This window comes from Erpetoichthys calabaricus, chromosome 7 (assembly GCF_900747795.2).
Source record: "Erpetoichthys calabaricus chromosome 7, fErpCal1.3, whole genome shotgun sequence".
NCBI classification, from domain to species: domain Eukaryota; kingdom Metazoa; phylum Chordata; class Cladistia; order Polypteriformes; family Polypteridae; genus Erpetoichthys; species Erpetoichthys calabaricus.
Genome location: NC_041400.2, coordinates 194,589,292 through 194,602,820, shown reverse-complemented (window position 1 = coordinate 194,602,820; position 13,529 = coordinate 194,589,292). Strand labels below are relative to the sequence as shown.

The following is a 13,529-nucleotide window of genomic DNA, read 5'->3' as shown; positions in this document are numbered from 1 at the left end:
GCACTCACCTCCTTAATGTTTGGGACAAATGACACATTTTATTCCTTGATGTCCCCCTCTGCTCCACAGTTTCCAATTACAAATCAAACAATTCAGATGCACGTTGCCGACTTTCATTGAATGGGATGTGCGGACATTTCTACTCAGAAATTTGGGGCTGGTCAGTCAAGTTGGAGTTTGTCCAACTTCACATTACGCCATCAATCCAAAATGGCGACATACGCCGTGACCTTTCGTGAACGCTGCTAGTATTCTCCTGTTCAGTAGCACTTCAGTCTAGTCGGGTCTCATTAAACCGTACCGTCCAACCCCAAATAGAAAGTCCAACTTCTGGGGGGCGTTCCAGTTGTAAATTCTGACTAGTATGTCGGAAATTCCCAGCTGCCAATTCACATGCAGACGGAGCGCGCATTTCTTTACGTCTGTAATGGCCTGCAAGCGATGCCTTGTGGTCGCCCCATTAATTGTTATTTCAATCTTCTCCGCTGCAGCTTCCTGCGTGTGATGAGCCGCTCTCTACCCCTCTTCATGACTCTGGCTTGGATTTATTCAGTGGCCATTATCATCAAAGGCATCGTGTATGAGAAGGAAGCCCGCCTGAAGGAGACCATGAGAATTATGGGCCTCAACAACGGCATCCTGTGGCTCAGCTGGTTCATCAGCAGTCTCATCCCGCTCCTCATCAGTGCGGCCCTTTTAGTTCTCATCCTGAAGGTAAGGAATGCTGATGCTGATTTGTGTTGATAGTGGAAACGGGGAGACCGCAGCTGTCTGCACCTCAACAGTGCCAGTAATCCACCTAAATTAAAGGACAGGTGTCTGTGTGTCTGTATCTGCGTGTCCGTCCAGTTGCTGTGTCTCTGTTATATTATATGCCTTTCACTATGTGATCTGTAAAAGCGGTGCAAATGTTTGTGATGAACCATCTGTTGGAATGAAAAATGCAATGCAATTTATTACTACAGACATTTGTGATGAACCATCTGTTGGAATGAAAAATGCAATGCAATTCATTACTACAGACATTTGTGATGAACCATCTGTTGGAATGAAAAATGCAATGCAATTCATTACTACAGACATTTGTGATGGACCATCTGTTGGAATGAAAAATGCAATGCAATTCATTACTACAGACATTTGTGATGGACCATCTGTTGGAATGAAAAATGCAATGCAATTCATTACTACAGACATTTGTGATGGACCATCTGTTGGAATGAAAAATGCAATGCAATTCATTACTACAGACATTTGTGATGGACCATATGTTGGAATGAAAAATGCAATGCAATTCATTACTACAGACATTTGTGATGGACCATCTGTTGGAATGAAAAATGCAATGCAATTTATTACTACAGACATTTGTGATGGACCATCTGTTGGAATGAAAAATGCAATGCAATTCATTACTACAGACATTTGTGATGGACCATCTGTTGGAATGAAAAATGCAATGCAATTCATTACTACAGACATTTGTGATGGACCATCTGTTGGAATGAAAAATGCAATACAATTCATTACTACAGACATTTGTGATGGACCATCTGTTGGAATGAAAAATGCAATGCAATTCATTACTACAGACATTTGTGATGGACCATCTGTTGGAATGAAAAATGCAATGCAATTTATTACTACAGACATTTGTGATGGACCATCTGTTGGAATGAAAAATGCAATGCAATTTATTACTACAGACATTTGTGATGGACCATCTGTTGGAATGAAAAATGCAATGCAATTTATTACTACAGACATTTGTGATGGACCATCTGTTGGAATGAAAAATGCAATGCAATTTATTAGTACAGACATTTGTGATGGACCATCTGTTGGAATGAAAAATGCAATGCAATTCATTACTACAGACATTTGTGATGGACCATCTGTTGGAATGAAAAATGCAATGCAATTCATTACTACAGACATTTGTGATGGACCATCTGTTGGAATGAAAAATGCAATGCAATTTATTACTACAGACATTTGTGATGAACCATCTGTTGGAATGAAAAATGCAATGCAATTTATTACTACAGACATTTGTGATGGACCATCTGTTGGAATGAGACCATCTGTTGGAATGAAAAATGCAATGCAATTTATTACTACAGACATTTGTGATGAACCATCTGTTGGAATGAAAAATGCAATGCATTTTATTACTAGCTGCTGCCTCGCAGTTAGGAGAGCTGGGTTCGCTTCCCAGGTCCTCCCTGCGTGGAGTTTGCATGTTCTCCCCGTGTCTGCGTGGGTTTCCTCCCACAGTCCAAAGACATGCAGGTTAGGTGCATTGGTAATTTTATATTGTCCCTAGTGTGTGCTTGGTGTGTGGGTGTGTGTGTGTACCCTGCGGTGGGCTGGCACCCTGCCCGGGGTTTGTTTCCTGCTTTGCACCCTGTGTTGGCTGGAATTGGCTCCAGCAGACCCCCGTGACCCTGTAGTTAGGATATAGCAGGTTGGATAATGGATGGATGGATGGATTTTATTACTATGAATATTTGTGATGAGCTATGTGTTGGAATAAAAAATACAATGCACTTCATTATTACAAATATTTGTGATGTTCCATCTTTCAGAGTGAAAAAATGCAATGCAGATTATTAATACAAATGTTTGTGATGCGCCATCTGTTGGAATGAAAAATGCAATGCATTTTATTGATACAAGTGATTGTGATGCACCATCTTTTGGAATAAAAAATGCAATGCATTTCATTACTGCAAATGTTTGTGATGAGCCATCTGTTGGAATAAAAAATGCAACGAACTTCATTACTACAAACATTTGTGATGTTCCATCTTTCGGAGTGAAAAAATGCATTGCAGTTTGATAATACAAATGTTTGTGATGTGCCATCTGATAGAATGAAAAATGCAATGCAGTTTATTACTACAAATATTTGTGATGAGCCATCTGTTGGAATGAAAAATGCAATGCATTTCATTACCACAAATGTTTGTGATGAGCCAACTGTTGAAATGAAAAATGCAATGCATTTTATTACTACAAATGTGTGTAATGAGCCATCTGTTGGAATGAACACACAATGCATTTCATTACTACAAATGTGTGTAATGTGCCATCTGTTGGAATGAAAACACAATGCATTTCATTACTACAAATGTTTGTGATGTGCCATCTGATGGAATGAAAAATGCAATGCATTTCATTACCACAAATGTTTGTGATGAGCCAACTGTTGAAATGAAAAATGCAATGCATTTTATTACTACAAATGTGTGTAATGAGCCATCTGTTGGAATGAACACACAATGCATTTCATTACTACAAATGTGTGTAATGAGCCATCTGTTAGAATGAAAAATGCCATGCAATTTATTAATTTATTTATTTATTTTATTTATTTATAAAGCACTTTAAAAACAACCTCAAGGCTGACCAAAGTGCTGTACAAAGAAAAACAACACATAAACACATAAGAGCCGAAGACATTCTTAATAGAAAGTATAAAAAGTATACAAATAGCCAACATATTATACAGTGTTAAAAGCCAGAGAGTAAAAATGTGTTTTTAAAAAGGATTTAAAGGCAGCTAGCGAAGGAGGCTGCCTAACATGCAATGGCAAATCGTTCCAGAGTTTTATTAATGCAAATGTTTTTGATGAGCCATCTGTTGGAATGAAAAATGCAATGCATTTTATTACTGCAAATGTTTGTGATGTTCCATCTTTCAGAGTGAAAAATGCAATGCAGTTTTTTGCAATATGAATTACAAAGTACATTCCAAAAGATGGTGCCTTGCAAACATTAACACTGACCACACTGAGGTCTTTGCTGACTAATTAGGTTTCAACCCATCTTAGACGGGTGCCATGTCCATTAAATAATTTGGTTAGGCTCCCAGTTTATTTTCCTTACCTTTCAATGATGGAGGGTTTCCAGCTGTTAGACTTCTGTCAAGGAAACTGAGGTCCACTTGTGTGGTGTTGCTCCAGGTTCAAGTGGAGGACTCTTATTGTGTTGGAGGGCACTCTCAGCGCTCACTATGTGGTCCTTTGTCTGTGGTGTGGTGTGATGGCGCTTTCCTCAGCTTGCTCCTTGGCTCTTTCCTATGCCCTATGCCAACGTCTTAGGGAAAACCGTTGCTCTGTCTGGCACAAGAGTGGAGGCGCTGAAGTAATGGCTGCTTTTCAGATCTTCTCAGACTGGGCTCAGACACTGGCACATAGAGAGTGCATCTTTGGCATCGTTCAGGGCGTCCGGCTCTGCGGCTCTAATGCAGAGGAGCTTTCAGACCAAAGGACGTTTGTGAGCTCTTTGCTCTGCAGACTGTGGGATGGCTTCTCACCCCAAAGTGAGTGTCCCGTCAGCTTTCAGTGCTTGAAAGAAGGTGTTAATGTTGGCCCACACTGTTGGGATCGATCACTGAGATTAAAAATGTGACCTGAGCTAACCACTGTGCCGCCGTGTCTCCCTCACAGTCCACAGCACTCGGAGTCCTTTATCTGTGTGTGTGTCTCCTGAGTGCCAGTCACTGTGACTAATTAAGGTGCCTTAAGAGAGCCTGTGATGAATACTTGGGTGGCCATCCCTGTCACTACCCAATCTGTGCTACATAGTAAGGACCATAATGTGTTTAGTCCAACAGTGAGGACACAACATGCAGAAAAATGAAGTCATTTCACAATATTCTCCTTCTGGTCAGCTAATGTACCCCTCCAATGAAAACACTGCACGTTAGTTTTTCTTTTTGTTTTTTAACACACGAGGGGTGCAAATGCAGATGGAGTGTCAATCAATCGTGTGGGGACATCATGTATGTGTGTATACGCTCTTCAGTTTTCACGCATTCATGTGAGGTGTTGTACACGTCACAGATTCTTCACACAGATAGTGAAATTCCCATCCAAAATGGCTGCTACAGCTCTGTGATGTCTCCCTGGCCTTGCAAAGCATCATGGGACGCTGGGAAAAAATTAAAAAACGGGCTTGCCTAAGATTTTCAGGGAATGATTCAGCAAACAAGGCCAACGGCGAACCTTCTAATCTTACAGAGGTTGATGTTTGTTTTTTTTATTTACCTCATAATTCTTTTGTTTAGTGGGTGACCTCTAAAGGTGTTGGGCCAATTCAAAGTGGCGCACGTCCCAGAATTACACTAAAGAATCTCCGTTTGTTTTCTCTCTTCTCTTTTCTTTACAGAAAGGAAACCTGCTGCCTTATAGCGACCCCAGTGTTGTGTTTGTTTTCCTCGCCTCGTTTGCGGTGGTCACCATCTTGCAGTGCTTTTTGATAAGCACGATTTTCTCACGGGCAAACTTGGCAGCTGCTTGCGGAGGCATCATTTACTTCACCCTCTACCTGCCGTACATCCTGTGTGTGGCCTGGCAGGATTACGTTGGCTTTTCTCTTAAAGTCATAGCGGTAAGTAAACGGACGTTCACCCTCGCTGTTTGTGTGCTCATCCGCAGAATAATGGGCACGGGTTCGACTAACAGATAAATAATGAAACTATATAAAGGCAGAGTTGGTGGGCTCAGGATAGTAGGGGGCAGAGGAGGCATAGCATTACATTTATGTATAACAGGAAACAGACGTGTGTGGCATGGTGGTGCTGTGCTTTAGCCACTCGGACGCCTCAATTTATGGTTTCACTAACTCTGACTTCTTGATCTATGGTATCTCTGACTTCCTCCTCATCTCCAAACCCTCAATTTATGGTATCACCAACTCCAACACCGACTTCTAAATTTATGATTCCTCTGACCGGGGATTCTCAGTTCATGGTACCACCGGCCTCAGCTTCAACTTCTCAATTTGTTGTACCACCAACTCTCTCACTGACTTGACATTTTATGGTACCTCTGACTCCTTAAGTTCAGGTACCACCAACTATGACTCCAACACTCCAACTCCTCAATTTATGGTTTCACTGACTCCCGACTTCTTGATTTATGGTATCTCTGACTTCCTCCTCATCTCCAAACCCTCAATTTATGGTATCACCGACTCCTAAATTTATGACACCTCTGACCAGGGATTCTCAGTTTATGGTACCACCAACCTTGACTTCAACTTCTCAGTTGATTTTACCACCAACTCCCTCACTGACTGGTCATTTTATGGTACCTCTGACTCCTTAAGTTAAGGTACCACCAACTCCAACACTCACTCCTGTATTTATGGTACCACCAACTCCAACTTCTTGATTTATGGTATCTCTGACTCTGACCTTGTCTCCAAATGCTCAATTTATGGTACCACCTACTGCAAACCCAACTTCTCAATTGATTTTACCACCAACTCCATCACCGACTCTGAATTCTCAATTTAAGGTACCACCGACTCTGACTTCTTGATGTATGGTATTTCTGACTCCGATCTCAACTTTGACTTCTCAGTTTCTTTAACCACCAACTCCGTCATTGTCTTGTTAATTTATGGTACCTCTGATTCCTCAAGTTAAGGTACCACCAACTCCAATTCCAATACTCCGACTCCTCTATTTATGGAATCTCTGACTCTAACCTTGTCTCCAAACCCTCAATTTCTAATACCACCTACTCTGAACCTAGCATCTTAATTTATTGTACCACCAACTCCAACTTCTTGATGGATGGTATCTCTGACTCTGACCTCAACTTTGACTTCTCAGTTTCTTTTACCACCAACTCCGTCACTGACTTGTCATTTTATGGTACCTCTGACTCCTCAATTTAAGGTACCACCCACTTCAACTCCAACACTGACTCCTTCATTTATACTACCTCCAACTCTGACTTCAGCTCTTACTCTTCAATTTATGGTACCTCACACTTCAACTCTGACTCCTCAATTTATGATACCTTTGACTCTGACTTAGAGTTCTCAATTTATGGTATCTCCATATCCTCAATTTATGGTACCACCAACTCTGACACCAATTTCTAAGTTTATGGTACCTCTGACTGTGGATTCTCTGTTTGTGGTACTACCGACTCCGAACCCAAAACACTGACTCCCCGATTTCTTGATTTATGGTATCTCTGACTCCGACCTTGTCTCTAAATCCTCAATTTTCTGCAACACCGGCTTCTAAATTTATTGTCCCACCGACCTCGACTTCAACTTCTCAATTTATTGTACCACCAACTCCCCTCACTGACCAGTCATTTTATGGTACCTCCGACTCCTCAAGTTAAGGTACCACCAACTACGACTCCAACACCCACTCCTCTATTTATGGTACCACCGAATCCAACAACGACTTCTAAATCTATGACACCTCTGACCAGGGATTCTCAATTTATGGTATCACTGAGCTCGACTTCAACTTCTCAGTTGATTTTACCACCAACTCTGTCACTGACTTGTCATTTTATGGTACCTCTGACTCCTTAAGTTAAGGTACCACCAACTCTGACTCCCAACACTCCGACTCCTCTATTTATGGTACCTCTGACTCTGACCTTGTCTCCAAACCCTCAATTTATGGTACCACCTACTCTGAACCCAACTTCTCAATTGACTTCACCACCAACTCCATCACCGACTTGTCATTTTATGATACCTCTGATTCCTCAAGTTAAGGTTTCACCAACCAACTCTGACTCCAGCACCCACTCCTCTATTTATGGTACCACCAAATCCAACACCAACTTCTAAATTTATGACACCTCTGACCAGGGATTCTCAATTTATGGTACCACCGACCTCGACTTCAACTTCTCATTTGATTTTACCACAAACTCTGTCACTGTCTTATCAAATTATGGTACCTCTGACTCCTCAATTTAAGGTACCACCAACTGACTTCTTGATTTATGGTATCTCTGACTCCGACCTCAACTTCTTAATTTATTTTTCCACCAACTCCGTCGCTGTCTTGTCATTTTATGGTACCTCTGACTCCTCAATTTAAGGTACCACCCACTCCAATTCCAACACTGACTCCTTAATTTATGGTACCTCCAACTCCAACTTCAATTAATGGTACCTCAGACTTGGACCTATCAAATTATGGTACCTCCATATCCTCAATTTATGGTACCACCAACACCAATTTCTAAGTTTATGGTACCTCCGACTCCAACACCGACTCCTCTATTTATGGTACCACCAACTCCAACTTCTTGATTTATGGTATCTCTAACTCTGACCTTGTCTATAAAATCCTCAATTTATGGTACCACCTCCTCAATTCACCTGCCTGAGCTCCAATTGGAAACACAAAACAAATGAACCTCTGGTATCGTAAAGGTTGCATGTCACCATAGATGAGGCGCCCGCTTCCTCACGACCCTCCTCAGGATCAAAAGTAGGTTTGGAAGGCTGGCTGGGTGTCGTCGGAGTAGATGTACTACCTGCTGTTTCAAATACAGATGTGATTTGATTTGATTTATATTTTGTTTTAATTGGTGGTTTTTGCAGAGTTTGCTGTCTCCGGTGGCCTTTGGATTTGGCTGCGAGTATTTTGCGCTGTTTGAAGAGCAGGGTGTGGGGATTCAGTGGAACAATCTCTTCTCAAGCCCGATGGAGCAAGACAGCTACAACCTGACCACCTCCATTTGCATCATGTTTTTCGACACTTTCCTCTATGGTGTAATGACCTGGTACATTGAGTCTGTCTTCCCTGGTAAGTTGTGTGTTTATTTTGTTTATATTACACTGCGTACATTTTTCTTGAATTACTTATTTTCATGTTCATTGTGGATGCCCCTACCTTGTGCCCCTTATGCCCAGTATAGGCTACAGCTGCCATTCACATTGTAGGTTCTTGGATTGCGGGTTGCCTCCTTAAGGTTGTGACTTGCTGTCATATTTACTGGTAATGGGAAGTGAAGTTGGTGGCACTGGGTCACTGTGGGTTGATTAAGCAATCGACATTGCTCCAATGATTGTCCTCAATTAACCCCCCAACGATCGTCCAAGTCAGCAAGGAAAGGGTCTCAAAAGGACAAAATTGGGTCATGACAAAAAAAAAAACGTTTAGTTTCGGGTAGGGATTCTTAATCAGTCAATTGTCCTAAGCAGGCAATCCAGAATGAAATGTGCACAGGCGTCTACTCCAGATTCAAGAGTTACTATCATTGATTTTGTTTTATTCTAGGACAATATGGAATCCCACGGCCTTGGTATTTTCCATTTACAAAGTCTTACTGGTTTGGTGAATCGGAGGGAAAAATTCCAACTACTCCGCTGAACAAGACTGGAAATACAGAAGGTAGGAAAACCTGGAGATTGGATTGATTGGCAGAATGCATTTTTAAAACTGTACAGTTTGGGGGAGGGGAGAGGGGTTTGAGGTGCAGGACCCCCGCAAATGTGAAAGTCCACAAATACGTTTTTGGCCCATGGTTACTGTATATTACGCTAAATTAGATGCAGAATGTTGTGAGAAATGGAACATAGAAAGATAGACAGGAAGGCACTAAATGATAGATAGATAGGAAAGGCGCTATATATGATATTATATTAGTATAGTATATAGTATATGATAGATAGATAGATAGATATGAAAGGTGCAGTATAATAGATAGATAAGAAAGGCATTATATAATAGATAGATAGATAGATAGATAGGAAAGGCACTATAAAATAGATAGATAGACTGAAAGAAATGAAAGCACAATATAATAGATAGATAGATAGATAGGAAAGGCGCTATATATGATATTATATTAGTATAGTATATAGTATATGATAGATAGATATGAAAGGCGCAATATAATAGATAAGAAAGGCACTATATAATACATAGATAGGAAAGGCGCTATATATGATATATTAGTATAGTATATAGTATATGATAGATATGAAAGGCACAATACAATAGATAGATAGACAGATATGAAAGGTGCAATATAATAGATAAGAAAGGCACTATATAATAGATAGATAGGAAAGGCACTATAAAATAGATAGACAGATATGAAAGGCACAATATAATAGATGAGAAAGGCACTATATAATAGAGAGATGGGAAAGGCGCTATATATGATATTTCATTAGTATAGTATATAGTATATGATAGATAGATATGAAAGGCACAATATAATAGATAGATAAGAAAGGCATTATATAATAGAGTGAAAGGCGCTATATAATAGACAGATAGATAGGAAAGGTGCTATATATGATATTTTATTAGTATAGTATATAGTATATGATAGATAGGAAAGGCGCTATATATGATATTAGTATATAGCGTATGTATGTATGTATGTATGTATGTATGTATGTATGTATGATAAATAGATAGATGTGAAAGGCACTATATAATAGGTAGATAGATAGAGTGCAAGGCATTATATAATAGTGTGAAAGGCACTATAGATAGATAGATAGATGGCACTTTATTTGTGAGAAATGTAACATTTTTCCTTTAAAAGTGTTCACACAGTAGAAGATTAATCACAGCCTAACTGATGTAACACAAATATTGCAAACGCAGACATTTGAGGGCACAAAATCCCTAGTAAGCACAATGTGACAATTCTTCACATGCTACAGTCACACAGCCACAAACCCCAACGTCCCTTTCATTGCAGGACATTACAAAATATTCCACTTGCTGTCCCTTAAATAAAAAGCATTGCCTCTGATTTTCTATGCAGTTTAAAGTAAAATGCTGCTGCACGCACGACTGGAAGACAACATCAGGGCTCTTCTATGAGTGATACCACCTCAAACCACCGGTTGGCGCTGTCACGCACTGACTCTCCTGCCCAATACACAATCCAATGGAGAAAACAAAAACAGAGCAAAATGGTCAAAAATCCAATGAATCTAAAAAGCCACAGAGCTAAACTAATGAACACTCACCAAACTCACAAGCAAATTTGAAATGAACCACCAGGAACTGTAAAGACCCCCATTAGATTTCTAGGGCGGAGGGCAGTTTCTGGAAGTGACTGGCAGGTGGCCACACCCTTTAGAGGACCACCCACAAAACACATGGAGCACATCACTGTGATTGGCACTGCTATATGTAGATTTGAAAGCCAATATATAATAGATAGATAGAATATGAAAGGCACTATATAATATATATATAGACAGATAGATGTGAAAGGTGCTATATGATTGATAGATAGATAGATAGATGTGAAAGGCACTATATGATAGATAGATAGATAGATAGAATATGAAAGGCACTATATGATAGATAGATAGATAGAATATGAAAGGCACTATATGATAGATAGATGTGAAAGGTGCTATATGATAGATAGACAGATGAAAGATCATCCCATTTAATGTTTGAAAGTCCATCATAATTAAACGCCCTTGGATGTACTTGCCCTCCAAATACTTATGCAGAAATAAACTCAATACATTGACTGGTTAGCCACTGGTATTGGGTCAGTTTCTCAGGAGCTCCGTCCAACAGGTAGCACTTGCCAAAAATGACACCTCCTTCCAGGAAGCCCCCCTGACCCCCTGGGTTAACTCAGAGCCATCAATCAGGTCTCAGTTCACCCGTCTGTTTTAAAGTCCACCTGACCCTGGTTAAGGATGGCAAAGGACAGGCAGCTGAACAAGTGGCAGGGATACAGCAGGTGACCGTAGGTTGGGACAGACAGACTGCAGTAGTCTGATGATGATGATTTATTATTATTATAATTATTAAAAGTTTAAAGAGCCATTACTGTCACATGTATAGAGACCTGTGAAATTCATGTTCTAATTAACACGCACCACACTCGGGCACCATTGTTAGAGATTGATTGATTTGAAAGGTGCTATATAATACATAAGATGAGTAGATAGGAAAGGCACTATATAATAGAGTAGAATAAGATATATATAATGAATAGATAGATTGATTGATATGAAAGGCACTACAGTACATAAGAAATATATAGCTGTGAAAGGTGCTATATAATAGATAGATCATTTTGATATAGTTGGCAAGATAAGAGATAGATAGATAAATGTGAAAGGGTATTATATAATAGAGAGATACAGTATATTGTACTTAATAAGTCTCTGAAGGGAAAGTAACATTTTTACAGCCGTTCCAGATAGGATGCATATGTAAGGCGCTATATTTGACAGGTAGAGAGATGGTAAAGACAGTTTTTAAGATGTCATATCACATACTGTATAAGGTTAACATACACATACTGTACAGTATATTTATTTATATTTGTACTGCTAAGGCACCGGGTGGCTGCTGGACGAGACGTAAGTGACCCTCCTGCTGGTGTCCTCTGTGTGTTTGGTGGGTGCGGACCCTGCCTGCGCTGCTGTAACTTTCGCCAGTTTTGTAAGGTCCACCACTGGCAGTGTTGTACTGTCCACTGGATGCCATCATTTATATGACAGAAAGTGACACTCGAGGCACATTTGTAACTATTAACTTGCACTTTCTAACTGTGAGGTGCCTCCGCTCCGCGACACTGCAATTCCCGGCGGTTGTTCACTCCTGTGCTTTGCTTTGCCTCACAGTTTGCATGGAAGAGGAGCCGACTCATCTTGAACTGGGCGTCTTCATCAAGAATCTGGTGAAGATTTACCGGGATGGGAAGAAGGTTGCAGTGGACGGTCTGACGTTAGGTTTTTACCAGGGACAGATCACGTCATTCCTTGGGCACAACGGAGCAGGGAAGACCACTACAATGTAAGATATCTTTTGTGTCTTTTAATGCGTCAGGCACGGGGACACGAAAGTCACCAGCGTCATCCAGATGACGTGTTAGTCAGGAACATCCAGTTCTGGTGGAATCCGCAGAACAATCAGCACATCTGAACGTAACCTGAACATCCCTGGGTGGGCAAAGACAGACGTTTTCTGAGAATGTCAGTTGGGTGGGGGGACACGATGTCATGTGACTGAGCACTCCGTGCCAACTCATAGAGCGTCATGTGAGTCCCTCTGCTCCTGGTGGCAGCTCATCTGTAAATATTTGTTCAATCCAAAGAGAGAGCCCACTTTCTCCCAGTCAGCTTCTTTGTCCATCCATCCATTTTTCTGATCCTCCTCCTCCTAAGGAGTCAGTCAGCGTTTTCTTTTTGATAACCTGGTGGTCTGGCAGGTTTTGAAGCCCCCCCCCCCCCCCCCCCTTTTGTGTCTTCCTGCCCTTTAATTCTTCTTTTCCCTCTGAAGGTCAATCTTAACTGGACTCTTCCCACCCACATCTGGCACGGCTTACATTCTTGGAAAGGACATCCGCTCCGATCTCAGCTCCATCCGGAAGAACCTGGGAGTGTGTCCTCAGCACAACGTCCTTTTCGATCAGTAAGTTAACAAACTTTAAAAACTTGATTGCTTTGCAGAGTTTTAGCGTTTCTGCTTCTCATCTCTTGTTTCGTCCTCGAGTCTCGGGCCAGCAGACCAAACCTTCCAAAGCCAAATGTCTTTGTTTAGAAGGCTGCTGTGTGTCCTGAAAACGAGTTCAGAGAAATTCACAGCAAATATAAGGAAGATATGGACTGTGATTGTACACCATATGGCCGTCACATCAGAACATTAGGGACATTGTGACAGGCGCAGGCCATTCAGCCCAGCAAGCTCGTCCATCACCTCCTCTCCACCGAGATGTGGGGGCCCCTAAAGTCCTGCTGTCCACTCC

The 13,529-nt window shown here is 41.0% G+C and overlaps 1 protein-coding gene across 2 annotated transcripts in view; it reads left to right on the top strand.

The window, feature by feature from the left end:
- The window catches only part of abca1a (ATP-binding cassette, sub-family A (ABC1), member 1A), a 156,567-nt gene that overhangs the window by 88,619 nt on the left and 54,419 nt on the right, over nt 1-13,529 (top strand). For both annotated transcript variants that reach the window (XM_051929872.1, XM_028805887.2), the window contains exons 15-20: nt 492-714; nt 5,176-5,397; nt 8,383-8,587; nt 9,062-9,175; nt 12,406-12,577; nt 13,064-13,195. In XM_051929872.1, coding sequence (XP_051785832.1) covers nt 492-714; nt 5,176-5,397; nt 8,383-8,587; nt 9,062-9,175; nt 12,406-12,577; nt 13,064-13,195 — 1,068 coding nt within the window. The remainder of the gene's footprint in view (nt 1-491; nt 715-5,175; nt 5,398-8,382; nt 8,588-9,061; nt 9,176-12,405; nt 12,578-13,063; nt 13,196-13,529) is intronic.